The 18822-nt window shown below is 44.0% G+C and overlaps 1 protein-coding gene across 1 annotated transcript in view; it reads right to left on the bottom strand.

Moving 5' to 3' along the window:
• Window positions 1-4120: 4120 nt before the first annotated feature.
• The window catches only part of slc30a9 (solute carrier family 30 member 9), a 233118-nt gene continuing 218416 nt past the window's right edge, over window positions 4121-18822 (bottom strand). The window contains exons 18-19 of the mRNA XM_070860729.1: window positions 8185-8298; window positions 4121-7752 (exon numbers count right to left, since the gene is read on the bottom strand). Coding sequence (XP_070716830.1) covers window positions 7708-7752; window positions 8185-8298 — 159 coding nt within the window. The 3' untranslated portion in view covers window positions 4121-7707. The remainder of the gene's footprint in view (window positions 7753-8184; window positions 8299-18822) is intronic.

The raw sequence follows: 18822 nt of genomic DNA on the forward strand, positions 1-18822 counted from the left end.
CCTCACACATTTTTGGATTGAAATTCATTTGACACCTATCTGTCTACCTGACCAGTCCAGATATCTTCCTGCAGTTTACAGCTTTCTTCTTCACTATCAACTACACGGCCAATTTTCGTATCATTTACAAACTTCTTAATCATGTCCCCTACATTGAAGTCCCCTTTTTTAAAGATGGTCACGATTACGGCATCTCAGATCTCCAGGCATGCATGCCTCCTTCCAGATGAGAGAGATGTCATGCATTTGCACCAATAGTGCCTCTCCGCCATTCTTTGGTGCCTCAGTGGGGATTCCATCTGCTCCTGATGCCTTGTTGTTCTTGAGCTGACGAATGGCCTTTTCTACCTTGTGCAGTGCTGGGGTTTTGCTGAAATGGTGGCGGGAAGTATGCTGCGGGATGGAGTCGAGGACACGCGTGTCAAAGGCAGAGTCTCAATTAAAGAGATCTTCGAAGTTCTCCTTCCAGCGGGCCCCGACTGCCTAGGTGTCCTTGATGTCTCCCCGTTCTTGGCCAGCAGTGGGGCCTTGGGTGCTTGGGACGTAGGTGGACTTGAATGCGATGAAGAATCCTCGCACGTCATGGCTGTCGGCCAGCTGCTGAATCTCCTGTGCTTTTTCCACCCACCATCTATTCCTTTAGGTCGTGGGTTTTTTGTTGGACCTTGGCCTTCAGCCATCTGTAGAGCTGCTTTGCTGCTCCAGAGTTGGGTTGTTGCTTTAGGTTCAGAAATGCCCTGCGCTTGCGGTTTATTAGCTCCTGGATCTCCTGGTCATTCTCATCAAACTAATCCTGGTGTTTCCTGGTTGAGTGACCAAGCGTCTCTTCGCAGGCACTGGTTATGGTGGTCTAGAGGGCAGACCAAGCACTTGTGGGCACTCTGCATCTCGGGGTCATCGAGGGTCGCCAGGTTGGCAGTGAGGCTCTGGCTGTATAGGGCTCTCTTAGCTGGGTCTTTGAGTGCCCCGGTGTTGATTTTTCTGTGGCATTGGTCTGTTGCCGTCGTTGCTTTGGGGCTATATTAATGTTGATGATGGAACTAATTAGGCGGTGGTCTGTCCAGCAGTCGTCAGCTCCTGTCATGGCGCGGGTGATGTGCACGTCCTTGTGATCCCTCGCTCGAGCAATGACATAGTCGAGCAGGTGCCAGTGCTTGGAGCAAGGGTGTTGCCATGATGCCTTGTACTTGTTCCTCTGGTGGACAAGTCCAACTGTGGGTACTATAGAGGAATCTTCCTGTTGTCGGCCACTGGGAAAGTCATCGCTGGAATCCTCCTCAACCATCTTTTCCCTGTGGCTGAGGAGCTCCTCCCAGAGTCACAGTGCGGATTCCGTCCACTATGGGGTACAACGGACATGATCTTCACCGAGTGACAACTTCAAGAGAAATGCAGGGAACAGCACCAATCCTTGTACATGGCCTTCTTTGACCTCACAAAAGCCTTTGACACTGTTAACCACTATGCGGTACTATGGAGAGTCCTCCTCAGTTTCGGTTGCCCCCAAATGTTTGTCGCCATCCTCCGCCTGCTCCATGACGACATGCAAGCCATGATCCTGACCAACGGATCCACCACAGACACAATCCACGTCCGAACCGGGGTCAAGCAGGGCTGCGTCATCGCGCCAGCCCTCATCTCGATCTTCCTCGCTGCAATGCTCAATCTCGCGCTCAACAAGCTCCCCGCTGGAGTGGAACTAAACTATAGAACCAATGGGAACCTGTTCAACCGTCGTCGCCTCCAGGCTAGATCCAAGACCGTCCCATCCTGTCGTGAAACTATAGTATGCGGACGACGCTTGCGTCTGCGCACTTTCAGAGGCTGAACTCCAAGTCATTGTCACATCTTCACCGATGTGTACAAAAGCATGGGCCATACATTAAACACCTGTAAGAGAAAGGTCCTCCACCAACCTGACCCCGCCACACAGCACTTTCCCCCCGGTCAGCAAAATCCATGGCGCGGCCTTGGACAACGTGACCACTTTCCATACCTTGGGAGCCTAGTATCAGCAAGGGCAGACATAGACGACAAGGTCCAACACTGCCTCCAGTGCGCCAGCGCAGTCTTCAATCGCCTCAGGAAGGGAGCGTTCGAAGATCAGGCCCACAAATACGGCACCTTGCTTATGGTCTACAGGGCTGTAGTGATACCCGCCCTCCTGTATGGCTCAGAGACGTGGACCATACACAGTAGACACTCAAATCGCTGGAGAAATACCACCAACGATATCTCCGCAAGATCTTGCAAATCCCCTGGGAGGATAGACGCACCATCAGTGTTTTCAATCAGGCCAACATCCCCAGCCACGAAACACTGAACACGCTCGACCAGCTCCGTTGGGCGGGCCACATTGTCCACATGCCCGACACAAGACTCCCAAAGCAAGTGCTCTACTTGGAACTCCTATATGGCAGGTGATCCCCAGGTGGGCAGAGGAAACATTTCAAGACACCCTCAAAGGCTCCTTGATAAAGTGCAACATCCCCACCGACACCTGGGAATCCCTGGCCAAAGACCGCCCTAAGTGGAGGAAGAGCATCCGGAAGGGTACTAAGCACCTTGAGTCTCGTCGCCGAGAGCATGCAGAAAACAAGCCCAGGCAGCGGAAGGAGCATGCGGCAAACCAGACTCCCACCTTCCCTTTCCTTCAATGACTGTCTGTCCCACCTGTGACAGGGATTGTAATTCCCATATTGGACTGTACATCATCTAATCGAGGATGACTTGCTTCCACGTTAAAAAGTTCACAGATGTTTCAATGAAGGACCTAAAATTCCAGGTCCGAACTAAACCTTGAAGGGCGGAAGATATCTGTGCTTGGATTTAAAAAAAAACATGTGGTGACAGTGGCACACCAGCCGCCACACGGGCTTGACAGAGCTAGGTCTTGGTCCAGTAGTACGGGTTAACCAAGACGACTGGAGACCAGCTCTGCTGCACAGACCTAGTGTGCACACATATCGCAATGTGGGCTGGCCCGTGCTGGCCACCTTGGGCCCTCGCCTCTTCTGGGCCCCAAAACCACACCTCTCCTGGGCCCCGATCATGTCCCTCTACAATCTCTCGCTGCTCCTTCGCCCCGACCTCACCGCTCCTGCAGTACCTGCCCACACTCCAATCACCGACCTGGACCTTGATGACATCCCTTTTCACTGCCGTTGCTTTCCTGCTCCAGCAAGTGCTGCTCCCTGGTGTGGTACGCCGCCACGCTGCTCCTTCCGCTCCCTGGCCTGCTCCGATGGTGCTCGCAGGCTGGGGGCCGTGCAGTCTCCTGAGAACTCACTTTTAGAGTGGAAGCAAATCTTTTTTGATTTTGAGGGACTGATATATACACTACAAAAAGCAAGGGACCTAGAACTGAGCCCTGCAAAACGCTACTGGAAACAGCCTTCCGTTCACAAAACACCCAGCGACCATCATCCTTTGCTTCTTGCCACTGAGTCAATTTTGGATCCAACTTGCCACTTTCCCTTGGATCCCAGAAGCTTTTACTTTTCTGATCAGTCTGCCAAGTGGGACCTTGTATAAAGCCTTGCTAAAATCCTAAGCACGCTACCATCATCGATCCTCCTCAAAAAATTCATTCAAGTTAGTCAAGGCATGGCCTTTCCTTAAATCCATGCTGACTGTCCTTGATTAATCAGTGCCTTTCTAAATGACGATTAATACTGTCCCTTGGAATTTTTTCCAATAATTTGCGCACCACTGAGGTTAGGCTGATGGCCTGCAATTACTCGATCTATCGCTTTCTCCCTTTTTAAACAACGGTACAACATTAACAGTCTTCTGGTACTACGCCTGCAGCCAGAGAGGATTGGAAAATGATAATCAGAGCTTCCACTATTTCCTCCCTTGTTTCTCTTAACAGCCTGGGATACATTTCATACAAGCCTGGTGATTTATCTACTTTCAAAGATGATTGTACAGATTCTGGAGGATGAGAGGTAGATTCAGATAGCACGGGATTCAATTAAAACGCAGGTTACATGGGTGTTGGGGAAGCAGCACAATGGAAGAGGTTAGACTTCGCCGATATTTATGAGAAAAACATAAAAGTATGTGCTTGGTTGACAAATGATTATATTAAAAAATGTAAAAACCTCGAGAGTCATAATGAGTTCACAATATCTAGGTTTTAATTAGTTTTTTTGGATTGCATATACAATATGTAGTTAAATACATAGCTATCTAGTCTAACATGATTAAATCCACTGTTGGAGAACAGATTTTATAGATGTTTAAATCTTAGGAGAGAGATTAGAAAATAAAACATTGGCAGGGAAATTCCTCAGAACTGCTCCTGCTCTGTCGGGTTACTTCACAGGAAATGCAAGGTTCCCGCCACAAAGTAACACCAACAGAGCGGGAGTAGTTCGAAGGAATTTCCCAGCCATTGACATTTCTAAAGCTATCAAATCAGAACATTAACTTTCCAATCTGGTCTAAATTTGAGTCTAAAAAAACCCGGCAATTATTTTTTCTATGGTACATAGTATGCAAATCCAAATCCAATAAAATCTGTATCACAAAACTGTGCCATTAGAAATAAGTTCAAAATAAAACATAATATTGCAAGTATCTTTACATCTGACAGTAGCTGGATGGAATGTTATCATATGGGGAAATTGCTTCAGAGTTTGAATAATGCAGAATCATGAACCCATTGCCTGACAGAAAATAACAATTCAATACAGACTAATTGTTCAAGCTTTGATGCTAAAGTTGCTGGAGAATTTTCGGTAAAGAATTTATTCATTTTTCTGTGCATTGTATGTTCAAATTGAGCAATAATTTCCGGGGAATACTCTCAGATATTAAGCATTCTAAGTTACATACAGTATAACAATGCATTCAATTGATAGTTTTAGTATCTGTGGTTTCGGCTTCGCAGCGATGTTAAACTTGTGGACTATAAATTGGACACGCAAGCCTGCGGGGCTTGGAAGTGAAGTGGAGTAAGAGTCCCTCGTTCAGGGAATCACGTGCCATTTTATTCCAGCATTAGGACAAGTTCAGGCTGCAGTTACACCATATCTGTACTACAGTTATAGTGGAATTGCACCATTAGTTATGTGTAGGATAGAGCAGCCTGTGAATTGCCTCAACAATTTTCCTTAACCTGAAACATAACCCAAGGGACATTCTCACTTCCTACACTATCTACCCTAATGACCTGTGTGAGACTTTCAGTTAGGTTGAATTGTTAAAAATAAACAAAACAGATATGCAAGAAAAAACAGCAGCAAAAGAACACCATTTTCTTCTCTATAGAGGACCTCTGCAATATTTTCAGTCAGTTTCTTCAAAAAAGGTTCTCAGACAAGGATTTTTTTTAAGCTTAAATTATTTATTTGTAACAATTTTTACTGAGTACCTTTGAATCCTGAACCACAACCAAATTAGATAATGTGTATTGAAAATACAATTTAAGAACAAAGGGCTTGGAGAAAGAACTACTGTATCACTATGAAAAGGCAAAGAATTCACCATCAACACCCTCAAATAAATTAATATTTTACAAACAGGTGTACTTTTATAATCTATCACTGAAAACCCCACATCAATGACTCTAAAGTGTACTCTAAAGAGAGGATAGATAACAGATGTATCAGCCTAATTAGATAGATGTATTAAGACGTTTGCTTTTTGTAGGTAGCGTCCTTCCCCAAAAATACCTTCAGTCGGGACTTCATTTCTTGAGACGATGAGATAAATTAGCTAATTATTAAATTAGACAATCAGCTATATTTTCCAGGAATCTAAACACTGCATTTTCTGGGTTTATTTTCTGCTCTTTAAAGTATAATAATCTGAAGGAAAGTTATTCCTCGCAATTAATTAAGTTGCATCACGTGCCGCAAAATAATTGAATAAAAAGAAAAAAAACAAAAACACCATTCTCTTTTATATTAGTTGATCCTTTTCACAAATCAAATAAAAATAGAATGATAATGTTGCAAAAATACAACCTTTTAAGGCTAGATGTAAAAAATGTATGTGTAATTGGGGGAAAAAAGCACTTTTTTGTGTGCTCAAGGTGAGGGATACCATTTTTGAAGAACTGAACACTTTGGCTTTCCAACTATTTCCAGATTAGATTACAAGGTCAATTTTCTCATCTCTGTCCCAATACTGGCCCTGAATTCCAATCTCAGAACAGCATTCCTAATACGAAAGTATAAATTTTTAACCTCCCACAACAGCTAACCTGAGATTACCATTTCTGCACAATTTGTGTTAAAACACTTGCAATTGAAGTTGGAGGCATGGTCCATTAGAACAATCTAAATTTTAAAATTAGGACTCTTATACAATAAGCAGAGAGGAGACTTTTACTCTATCAGCCAGATCCCAGAGGCAAACGGGTTTAGTAAACCACTGCACCATCCGGTTCCCTTGTATATTTATTTCTTATCAAAGGAGATTAAGGAAACAGAACATAAAACGACACTATTTCAAGACATTCTTAGCATCTTTAGTTCCAACAATCCTAACTTCCAGGAAACATGAACAATTCTAGTGTTTATTTTTCTATTTTATATTCTTATCACTAGATTCAAATGACAAAGAATGTCTAACTTCATACGATGAGTACACAAATTACATAATTTCAACTCTCTTGTTCCATGTAAACAGTACACTTGTAATTTCTAATTTAAATAGCTGGTTCTTTGCTTTCTATGTCTTGATGGCTGTTAATAAAAAACTTATTTTGGTGGGAAGGTGAAAAAACACCAAGAAATATACAAGGGCAAAGGGGTAAATTCCAGCTTCTCCTGTAAAGCATTGCTGCTGAATTTCCCACATTAACTACTGCTATATAAAATACACTTTGGTTCAATCATTATTTCATAAAGGAACAGAAAGTCAACTTCTGTGGGTTTCTGATTTTATATTTACCGAGGTCACCTGGCAGGATCTTATCATTTGATAAATGTATAATTAAAAGAAGAAAACAAATTATCCACTCCATTTGGTAGGAATACTAACACTTTAAACTTAAATAATAAAAAATCCTTTTCCTCATTCTAAAATGTCGTTCCAGTTTTCCAAAATAAAATGTTACATGCACATCTTTATTAAAATACTTGATTTAAAAAAAAATTGTCCCAAACAAGTTTGGTTTGAATACTTACTTATTGTACCAGTAAATTCAATGGACCCATAAATAAAGCAGTTTTATTTGCAGTTGGCTTTCACCCTTTCTGCTAAAATTATGTCAAGGCTGAACATTATGAAACAGAATGGTTTACAGTTTGAATCTGGGCAATTTTAGAATATACAAATTACATAAGTGAACAAAAACAATAAAATTGTTTCAATAGAAAGTTATGCAATCACCCCAATTTGCAAACATGTGGCAAAGCTGCCTATTCCCCCACTACAACAGGCATGCTGATGAATAACATTCCATGAATTCAAAATAGTTATACTGCTAATGAGCAATATCAGAACCATTTCTTTAACCACGTGGTAGCTATAACACAATAGATCACGCCATAGCACCGTAACTCTACAGTCTGCCAATCTTGTATAAATTGTACTGTGCAATGTCTTAAAACAACATTTAGAGGAACATGTGATGCTAATAGCTTATAATGACCACGATAGGCATTGCTATAATGGCAATGAGTTCTATTTATCGCTGTATGTTGCAGTGTTCTTCATTAGACATTCCTGGCATTTTCCTGTCCATAGTAATTATAAGATTTCTAAATCCACATGACGCACATCTGGATATTTTTGCTGAAAACAAAAATAGTATTTATTGATTGGCTTCATTTTGATTTCCTTTAAAACAAAACACGTTCACAATGGCAGGAATTAAACCGACAGTCACGTTAGGAAGCCTAAAATATTAGCACATGCTGTTTGACATGTTCATAGACAACACTTTTTTTGGAGGAGGGGCATGGGTGCTAATACTGGCAGGTTACAGCCTCTGCAACAGCTTGAAAAATTACTTCTATACTCATGTTGCTGGATTCTTTGTTCAGATTTGCCTTAAAAACATAGAAGTATAATAATGTACAATGTTCATTGTTTTTTTCATTAGTTCTTGCACTACCAAACATGCCTGGCAACTTTTGGAATAAAAATATAGCAGATAAGCATTTACAACAAGCTCATGTATACTTAGTTCAAATGGATAGTACAGGGGAAAAAAAAGATACCTACCTTGAGTGCCACCTCTAGCCTGTCAACTTCAGCTCCCAGTGTGTCAATGATATTCTCTCCATGTTTCAGCATAAATGCTTCTAAGTCCTCAGGAGTTTTTACCTGCTGAATTTCCTGCAGAATAAAAGGGTAGAAAAGTTTAAAGTCCCGTTTGAACTATTACATCAGTTCCAGTGCCTGCAGAAATGTCACCAGTATCAAATACTAGAAAATAACACAAGTCTGAAGATAAAATAAATAGGAGATGAGAGTAAAGGTCAGACGAAGGTAAGGAACAAGGGTACCAAACAGTCAGGGAACAAATACAGTTATAAACTGGAAGTATAAAAGGACTGTTAAAAATAAAGTAAATGGAACAACTATTAAAGACAAATTAAATTGTTTGTACAGCAATGTATGCAGCATTCAAAATAAAATGGGGAAACTGATGGCAATAATCCATAGCGAGGGAGCAGATATAGTAGGAATAACTGACGCATGGCTAGAAACATAGAAAATAGGTGCAGGAGTGGGCCATTCGGCCCCTCGAGCCTGCACCACCATACAATAAGACCACGGCTGATATTCACCTCAGTACCCCTTTCCTGATTTCTCTCCATACCCCTTGATCCCTTTAGCCGTAAGGGACATAAAGAACAGGACTGGCAACTAAATATTGCCCTTATTAATAATCAGAAAAGATAGGGAAGGAAGGGGATGGGGTGGTTATACTAATTAGAGATAACATAATGGCAGTAGAAAAAAGGGACATAACTAAAAGATTAGAAACAGAATCTATATGAATTGAAATAAAAGATAAGCAGCTTGATTTTCGGCTTTTCCGATTTCAGGGGCGGTAAAGATATTGGCTGAAAAAAGTTTGCGCCCTTGACTGGAAGATTCGTCAAAAAAAATTAAGATGCATGAGCGTTGTTGCCGTTAAATCAGGCATTACACAATGGACTTTGTGTGCCCCAGCTGAAACTTGCGGCGGTAAAATAGGCGACTAGTTTGCTCATGCACAGTTGTTTTTTTTTCCAGGTCACAAACGCTAATTTAGGGCACGGCAGCTTCATGTGCACATGCGCATGTGTTGCGTCTCATTTCTGACACTTTTGCAGAGATGGAGCAGCAGCAGGGAAGGCAGCGTACCAGGTACTTTTTGAATGAGGCTTCTGAAGCCTTAGTGCACGATGTGGAGAGGAGGTGGTCCTCACTTCATCCGGCTGGGGGAGCCAGACCTCTGCCACCAATCTGCAAGCGATTATGGAAGGAAATTGCCCAGGAGGTCTGCAGCAGATACGGTTCCCAGAACTGGAATACAATGCAGAAAAAAGTTCAACGACCTTACGAGACTCGTCAGGGTAAGTACCATTCACACATATATGCCTCCTATTGTTCCAATATGAATCTCAAAGACTATGTGAAGTCCTTCATGTATATGGTCAGTCTCAAAGTCTTGCAGTCTGTGGGGTGGGTTTCACAATCCATAAGAATGAAGGATGACTTCTCTACCCATTGCCTCTTAATGAAGGATGCACATACACTTTATGTCCCTTAACATTGAGAACCTTCCTCGCAATACACTCCCACTGCTGTTATGGGTTTCATAAAGATCATCTGCAGCGCCTATGTTGCACCCCCCTCACCTCCTAACAATCGCTCACAAAGCTCATGCAACATCCACACAGATTGAAGTGAAGTCATGAAAACATCAACACAGTCCAACCTATTGAAGTATGGTAGGCATATGTGGCACAACAGGAGATGAAGCCTTTCTGAACCCCTCCTATTTTTCTCTTTGCAGTTGAAGCACTCTCACAACAGGAGGTAGCAGAATTTGAGGGGGTCCGCCTCAAATTCTTCCACTGACTGATTTTGAGGAACGGGTGTCGGCACTCATTGGAGCACCGGGTCGGCAGTTGCCGGGGGTGTTGCTGAGCCCCTTCGGGTATGGGGGTAAGTAAATGGATTGTGCTACTGATGTGACTGCATTGAGACGTAAGTGTCTGTGGGCCTTCAAATGCACATGTGTAATGCCACCTTCCGACTGCCCTCCCTCCCCTGCTGCTAATCACACGTGTTTTTTTGTGCTTGTAGAAGAACAGCCACAATCACGACAGCCTTCCCATGAGGTATCGACATCTGGCCATGGTGGAGATGACAAGGCTGGTGAGGAAACTCCGATGGCGGAGCTGCCAAGCCCACCTGCTATCCCGATGCAAGACACCACATCTGGGGACGAGGACAATTTTGTTGGGTTCGAGTCATCGGAGGCTCCTGATCCCAGTCGCCTACACCAACACGATGCGAGAGGGGAATCTCGTGGGTCAGCTCTCCAGATGGCGAGTCGGCAAAGTAGGTCTGCTCAAGAACAGGCAGACATGGAAATGGACTTGGTCGAAATGTCCACCAATTTGAACAGACCCCCTCAAATTCTGCTACCTCCTGTTGTGAGAGTGCTTCAACTGCGAAGAGATATCAAAAAGGAGTTAGATGTAGTCCTTACTACTAGGGGGATCAAGGGGTATGGCGAGAAAGCAGGAATGGGGTACTGAAGTTGCATGTTCAGCCATGAACTCATTGAATGGCGGTGCAGGCTCGAAGGGCCTATTTTCTATGTTTCTATGAGAACACAGGCATGCACTGTGAGCTCATGGCTGCACTGGGTCGGATCCCAGAAAGCATCGACAAGCTTTCTGTGACTGTTGCAGAGGCAGTGTCACGGATTGTCGTTGCGACTCAGGACTCCAGCGAGGCCATCACTGCCCACACACAGAGGCAGGCGGCCTCCAGCAGCGACAGCAGTGTGCCAGATTGTGTGGTGGTGCCCTTGATCATGTCGCAGCATCGATCGCATTGCAGGCACAAGCTATGGTGATGTAATGCTGTCGATGACTAGTGCCACCCTCTCTTCGTTCGCCATTGTGCAACGGGAAAGGGACGGTGCCGAAGCAAACCAACAAGTTGTGGAGACCTCTGGATGTTGAGGCCCAGCCCCATCGGAGTGTCAGTAGGAAATAGAAGGTTCTGTCCTTGCTCAGGATGACAGCATCAGGCTCCCACCACTAACTCGCCAACCATGCACGATACACACCCCAGCCATAATGGGGTGGGGTGACCAGGCCCTCAAATCTACCACAAAGCTCATGGTCTTCAGGGCTGTAGTAATACCAACCCTCCTGTATGGCTCAGAGACATGGACCATGTACAGTAGATACCTCAAGTCGCTGGAGAAATACCAACGATGCCTCCGCAAGAGCCTTCAAATCCCCTGGGAGGACAGACGCACCAACGTTAGCGTCCTCGACCAGGCCAACATCCCCAGCATTGAAGCACTGACCACACTTGATCAGCTCTGCTGGGCAGGCCACATTGTCCGCATGCCAGACACAAGACTCCCAAAGCAAGTGCTCTACTTAGAACTCCTTCATGGCAAACGAGCCAAAGGTGGACAGAGGAAACGTTACAAGGACATCCTCAAAGCCTCCCTGATAAAGTGCAACATCCCCACCGACACCTGGGAGACCACCCTAAGTGAAGGAAGTACATCTGGGAGGGTGCTGAGTACCTCGAGTCTCATCGCCGAGTGCATGCAGAAAACAAGCGCAGGCAGTGAAAAGAACGTGCAGCAAACCTGTCCCACCCTCCCTTACCCTCAACGACTGTCTGCCCTACCTGTCGCAGGGACTGTGGCTCTTGTGTATTGGACTGTTCAGCCACCTAAAGACTCATTTTAAGAGTGGAAGCAAGCCTTCCTCGATTCCGAGGGACTGCGTATGATGATGACACCCCAGCCACCAGTGATTGCTTCCACCGATGAGGCGCAGAAGTCCGCAGCCGGGTCTTCCAGGCCAAGAGCTCGTCCAGGGTGTCATCATACATCGCCTTCCCCCTGAACCCAGCAGCCCTCAAGCAGCCTTGGATTTGTTTGTTCATTGTATTGTTTGGTGTTGTTGGAGGGGTGGGTATTGTTTACTAGTTTTAATAAAAATGTTACTTTGACCTTTGTCATGGTGTCGTGTGTCTCATTCCAGAATTCAGTGTAGATGAGCCTTTATGGTGGCACCGAGTCGTGAGTCTTAGCTGCATCCCCACCTTCCTCATTCAAGCAAAGTGGTCCATTATGAGCTGTCAATGTGCGACTCTTCCTGCAGCAGCATCTCCACGTTGCCTCCCCGTGGAGGGGGTGGCTCTGCAATTGGTGCCTCGCCAGGCTCCTCTTCGTCATCCTCCTCCTCCTCCTGAGGTGGGTCTGCAATTCCCACTGGCAATGCCTGGCTCCTCATGATGGCTAAGTTGTGCAGCATGCAGCACACCACAATGAATTCAGAGACCTATTGAGGGGAGTATTGAAGGCTGCCTCCAGATGGTCCAGGCATCGGAAGCTTGCCAATTGTCTATTCGATTGGGTTGCGGGTAGTTGCATAGCTGTCATTGTAGCGCTGCTCGGCTTCTGTGGTGGGGTTGCGGGGGGTGGGGGGGGTCATGAGCCAACTGGCTAGGCCGTATCCTTTGTCCCCAATCTGCCAGCCGTGCCCTGAAACATTTGTGAGACACTGCTTTCACGCAAGATGAAAGCATCATGTGCGCTCCCTGGAAAGCGGGCATTCACTGCCAGAATGCACTGCATGTGGTCGATCATCAGCTGCACGTTTAGGGATTGGCATCCCTTTCAGTTTCTGAATACCTCTGTATTGGTGCTCGCAAGGTGATGTGTGTGCAGTCAATGGCTCCTTGAACCCTCAGAAAGCCCTCTCATTCTGGTTGTCCCTGCTCATAGGGAACTTTATGAAGTCCATTCTGCGGGCATACAGAGCCTTTGTAACTAGGCAAATGCAGCTACGTGCAGCGTGTTGAGAGATGCTGAATATGTCCCCTCCTGCTGCCTGGAAGGAGCCAGAGTCATAGAAGGCCATTGCAAGTCACCTTCACTGTGACAGGCAATGCAGTCCTATTGGCACTGCCTCTCAGCACTTCCTTTTGGAAGCACAGCCTTCTAATGCACTGCGCTTCAGAGAGCTGGTGTAATGAGCGATGGTCCCTGTAAACCAGTGGGGGGGGGGGTAGGCCTCTTCACCAGACGTCTTTGAACTTTCCACATCCGTGGGCCGACATGGTCAAAAGCCCTTCTTCTAGTTTTGAGCTGCCAGCCAATAGCAACCAGCACGATATGCTGGCGAATTAGTAATGTTCCTATTCAAATCTCTTACTGACCTTGTAAGGAAACTGTAATGGCACATAAAAATGCCGTTTGCAACTCGGAGCTTCACACAGCATGGTATGTGCAACTGTAGCAGTCAATGACAACTGCGATGTCGGATCCTCTAGCCTCCATTTAAATACACTGCTAATACCGCCTGCTGCACCCTGGGAACGCCTGTTTTTTTCAGGTGTTTCCTGGGCTGGGCTTTAAATGAAGTATAAGGGTCAAATGTTCCATCTCGCTAAAAATGGACGACGGGGCGGTAAGTTTTCGTGCTGCCGCAAATTAGTAGCCGAATCTACCGGCCGGGTGGTAAATCCTGGACGTCTGGTGTTACGCACAAAAACAACATTTACCGCCCCACAGGGGTGCAAACGGAGGAGCAAAAGAGCCGAAAATCTAGCTCAAGTGATCGAACACGCTAATGTAGGTATACTACAGACCAAATAGTGGAAAGGAGATCGAGGAAGAAATATGTAAGGAAATATGTGAAATGAGTAAAGGACACAGAATCATAATCATGGGAGATTTTAACTACCTCGAAGTAAACTGGCAAGAGGGGAGTTTTTTTTACAATGTGTGCAGGACTCCTTTCTTACTCTGTATTGTTACACATTGAGAAGGACAGAAGACAAAAGTAAGAAATTGGAAAAAAGCTGAGTTTAAGGGGATGAGAATGGAGCTAGGGAAAATAAACTGAAAAAAATTAATGATAAACAAAGAAATAGAACCGCATTGGGAAACATTTAAAATGATGATCAAAAGGATCCAGGACAAATATATCCCACTAAAAAGCAAGAACGAGCCAGTAATGACACCCCATGGATGAAGAAATAAGGACAAAATTGAAATTTAAAAAAAAGACAAAGACATTCAGTAAGTACATCGACAATAAAGGAGAGGATGATAAAAGGAATACGAAAAGATTAGGAAATGTGTCAAAAAAACAATTATGAAGGCAAAGAGAAATTAAATTATCAAGGGATATAAAAAGATACAGTAAAGTAGTCGACAGACACATAATTAACAAAAGAAAATCAAAATAGGGATAAGGTCATGAAGGGATACACACAATAAACTCAGGCAATGAGCGACATGGCAGAAATATTAAATAATTACCGTGCCTCGGTATTTACTAGGGAGACTAACATGGTGGACATGACATTAGAAGAGGTCAAAAAAGATACAACGACATTTAAGATAGAAAAAGGGGAGATAATTGATAAACTAATAACATTTGAGGATAAAACCCCTGATCCAGATGGATTGCAGCCACACATATTAAAAGAATTAGGTAAGAGATAGCAGAGGCACTATTACATACATGTACATATATATATATAAATAAATTAATTGGAAAATACTGCAAGAGGACTGGTAGACAGCTAATGTGATTCATTAGATATCTAAAATAGAACAAGTCCAGGGAATTATAGACAAATTAGTTTAACGTTGGTGGTAGGAAAGATAATGGAATGCTTACACAAAGATGCAATAGAAAAACATCTAGAAACTGGAAATATAATGAAGAGTAGTCAGCATAGATTCCAAAAGGGATGGTCATGCTTGACCAACCTTATTGAATGCTTTGAAGAAGTAACAGAAAGGGTAGATAAAGGTAATGCAGTAGACGCAATATATTTGGATTTCCAAAAAGCCTTTGATAAGGTACCGCACTGTAGACTCATGACTTGGATCAGAACATGGGAGTCAGGGAACAAGTAGCAGAATGGATAGCAAGCTGGCTACAAAACAAAAAAGAGAGTAGTGGTTAGAGGTAGTTACTCAGATTAGCAAAAGGTGGGAAGTGGTGTTCCACAAGGATCGGTGCTGGAACCACCGGGTTTCACCATTTGCATAAACGATGTGGACTCGGGAATCGGAAGTACAATTTCAAAATTTGTGGATGGCACCAAATTGGTGGCTGTAGTTAATACAGAAGAGGACAGTGACAAAATACAGGAAGACGTCAATAAAGGTGCAGAATGGGCGTATAATTGGCAAATTAACTTCAATATAGACAAGTGTGAGGTAGTGCATTTTAGTGGGAAGAATAAGGTGGCCACATACTCCTTGGAAAGTAAGTGTCTAAATGGGGTAGCGAAACAGAGGGATCTGGGGGTACAGATACATAAATCACTAAAAGTAGTGATGTATGTTAATAAATCCATTAATAAAGCAAATAAAGCACAGATGTTCAGTTCTAGACGGATGGAATTAAAAGCAGGGAATGCTTTTGATCACCCCTATCCCGAGAAGTTTTGCTAAACTTGTATCGAACCTTGGTTAGACCACATTCTGAACAGTTGTGGTCTCCATATTATAAAAAAGGAAATGGAAGCACTAGAGAAATTGCAAAAAACATTTACTAGAATGTTATCAGAACTTGGAGGTTCTACCTATCAGGAAAGATTGAACAGGCTAGAAAAAAGTAAACTGAAGGGATAACCTGATAGAGGTTTTCAAGGTTATGAAATGGTTTGATAGGTAGGTGTAGCGGAGATGTTTCCACTTACAGGCGCGATCAGAACTAGGGGACATAAATATAAGATAGTCATGAATAAATCCAACAGGGAATTCAGAGAAACCTCTTTACCCAGAGAACGGTTAGAATGTGGAACTTGTTACCACGAGGAGTAGCTGAGGCGAATAGCAAAGATGAATTTAAGGGGAAACTAGATAAGCACATGAGAGAGAAAGGAATAGAAGGATATGCTGATGGGCTTAGATGAAGAAGGGTGGGAAGAGGCCCATGTGTGGAGCATAAACACCGACATGGACCTGTTGGGCCGAATATCCTGATTCTGTGCAGCAAATACTTTGTAATAATTACAGTATAAATCAGGAAATTAGAGGAGCATGCAACAAGGGTAATGCAATAACCATGGGGGGCTTTAATCTTTATATAGACTGTGCAAATCAAATTGGCAAAAGTAGCTTGGAGGACAAGGTCATGGAATACATTCGAGACAGTATGTGGAGGAACTAACTAGGAAACAGGCTATTTTAGATCTAGTATTGTGAAATGAGACATGATTAATTAGTAATCTTAAAGTAAAAGTTCATCTGGAGAAGAGTGATCATGATAGAATTTGCTATTGGGTTTGAGATGTGGTTAAGTCCAAAACTAGGATCTTAAATCTAAACAAAGCCAGTAACAAAGGTATGAGCGTCAAGTTGGCTAAGGTAGATTGGGAAATTATATTAAAAGATATGACGGTAGATAAGCAATGGTAAACACTTAAAGATATAATTCATAATTCCCAATGAATATACATGTCCTTGAGGACAAAAGACTCCATGGGAAAAGTGGTCCAACCGTGGCTAACTAGAGAAGTTAAAGTTGGTATTAGATTAAAAGAGGCTTACAATGTTGCCAAAAAGAGGAGAAAGCCTGAGGATTGGAAGGGTTTTAAAAATCAGTAAGGAATGCCAAAGAAATTGATAGTGGGAGAAAATAGAATGAGAGTAAACTAGCAAGAAATATAAAAACAGATTGTAAGAGGTTCTGCAAGTATGTAAAAAGAGATTAGCAAAAGTAAATATTGGCTCCTTAGAGGGTGGAGATAGGAGAAATTATAATGAAGAATAAGAAAATGGCAGAGACTTTAAACAAATATTTTGTATTTGTCTTCATATTAGAAGACAAAAAAGATACCGGAAATAGTGGGGAACCAAGGGTCTAATGAGATTAAGGAACATAAAGTAATTAATATTAGTAAAGAAAAAGTACTGGAGAAATTAATGGGACTAAAAGCCAACAAATCTCCTGGATCTGATGGCGTTAATTCTAGGATTTTAAAAGAGGTGGCTGCAGAGATATGGATACATTGGTTTTGATCTTCCAGAATTTTCTAGATTCATTAACGGTGCCCATGGACTGAAAGGTAGCAAATGTAACTCTGCTGTTCAAGAAAGGGGGGAGGGGGGGCGGGGAAGAGAAAACACAGAACTATAAGCTAGTTAGCCTGACATCAGTAGTATGATGATACGAGACCAAAGAGGAATTCTACTCCAGCCTTTAAGAATCCCTGTCCCGAGTCCCAATGGATGACAAGCTGATCCTCCTTGGCGACTTTAACGCCAGAGTTGGAAAGGACACAGGCCTCTGGGGAGATGTGATCGGCAGAGAGGGGGTAAGGAAAACTAACTTCAACGGTACCCTCCTCCTGACAAAATGCTTGCAACATGGCCTTGTCATAACCACCACCTTGTTCCGTCAGAAAGACAAGTACAAGTCTTCATGGCAACACCCTCTCTCCAAGCTGGCATCTGCTAGGCTACGTTATCGTCTGGGCGAGAGACCGCAAGGACGTGCGCATCACCTGTGCCATGACAGGAGCCAACGACTGCTGGACGGAACACCGCCTAATCCGCTCAGTGATGACCATCAACGTTGCCCAAAAACAGCGGCAGCAACAGAAACAATGCCGCAGGAAAATCAATGCTGGAGCACTCAAAGACCATGCTAAGAAAGCCCTATTCAACCAGCGCCTCACTACCAACCTGGCGACTCTCAGTGATCCAGAATGCTCACGGTGCCTGGACTGCCCTTAAGGCCTCCATAATTAAGACCTGTGAGGAGACGCTCAGTCACTCAACCAACACCAAGACTGGTTCGACAAGAACAACTAAGCTGCAAGCGCAAGGCATTTTTGAATTGGAAACAGCAAGACAACTCGAGAGCAAGAAAGCAGAGCTACAGACGTCTGAAGGCTGAGGTCCAACAAAAAACTCCCGACCTAAAGAACAGATGGTGGGTAGAGAAAGCGCAGGAGATCCAGCAACTAACCAACAACCACGATGTGCGTGGATTCTTCACTGCAGTGCAGTAAAGAACACCCACGGCCCAAGCACCCAAGGTCCTACTCTGCGGTCCAAAAACGGAGAACTTATCAAGGACAGAGAGGCAGGCAGTGCTCACTGGAAGGAGCACTCGGAGGGTCTCCTGAACAGAGACTCTGTCTTCAACGTGAGTGTCCTCGACTGCATCCCGCAGCATGCTACCCGCCACCACCTCAGTACAACCCCAGCCCATCATGAGGTTTAAAAGGCCATTCGACAACTGAAGAACAACAAGACCTCAGAAGCAGATGCAATCCCCGCCGAAGCACTAACACATGGTGGAGAAGCACGAATACATGAGCTAATTTCTCTTATTTGGAAGGAGGAGAGCATGCCAGGGGATCTCAGACGCCGTAATCGTGACCATCTTCAAGAAAGGGGGCAAGTCCGATTGCGGTAACTACAGAGGAATTTCCCTGCTGTCTACCACAGGGAAAGTTATCGCAAGAATCCTCCTCAACTGCCTTCTCCTTGTGGCAGAAGAGCTCCTCCCAGAGTCGCAATGCGGATTCTATCCACTAAGGGGCACAATGAACATGATCTTCACCGTGTGACAAATTCAAGAGAAATGCAGGGAACAACATCAACCTCTGTACATGGCCTTCTTT

Source organism: Pristiophorus japonicus, chromosome 2 (assembly GCF_044704955.1).
Source record: "Pristiophorus japonicus isolate sPriJap1 chromosome 2, sPriJap1.hap1, whole genome shotgun sequence".
Taxonomy (NCBI): domain Eukaryota; kingdom Metazoa; phylum Chordata; class Chondrichthyes; family Pristiophoridae; genus Pristiophorus; species Pristiophorus japonicus.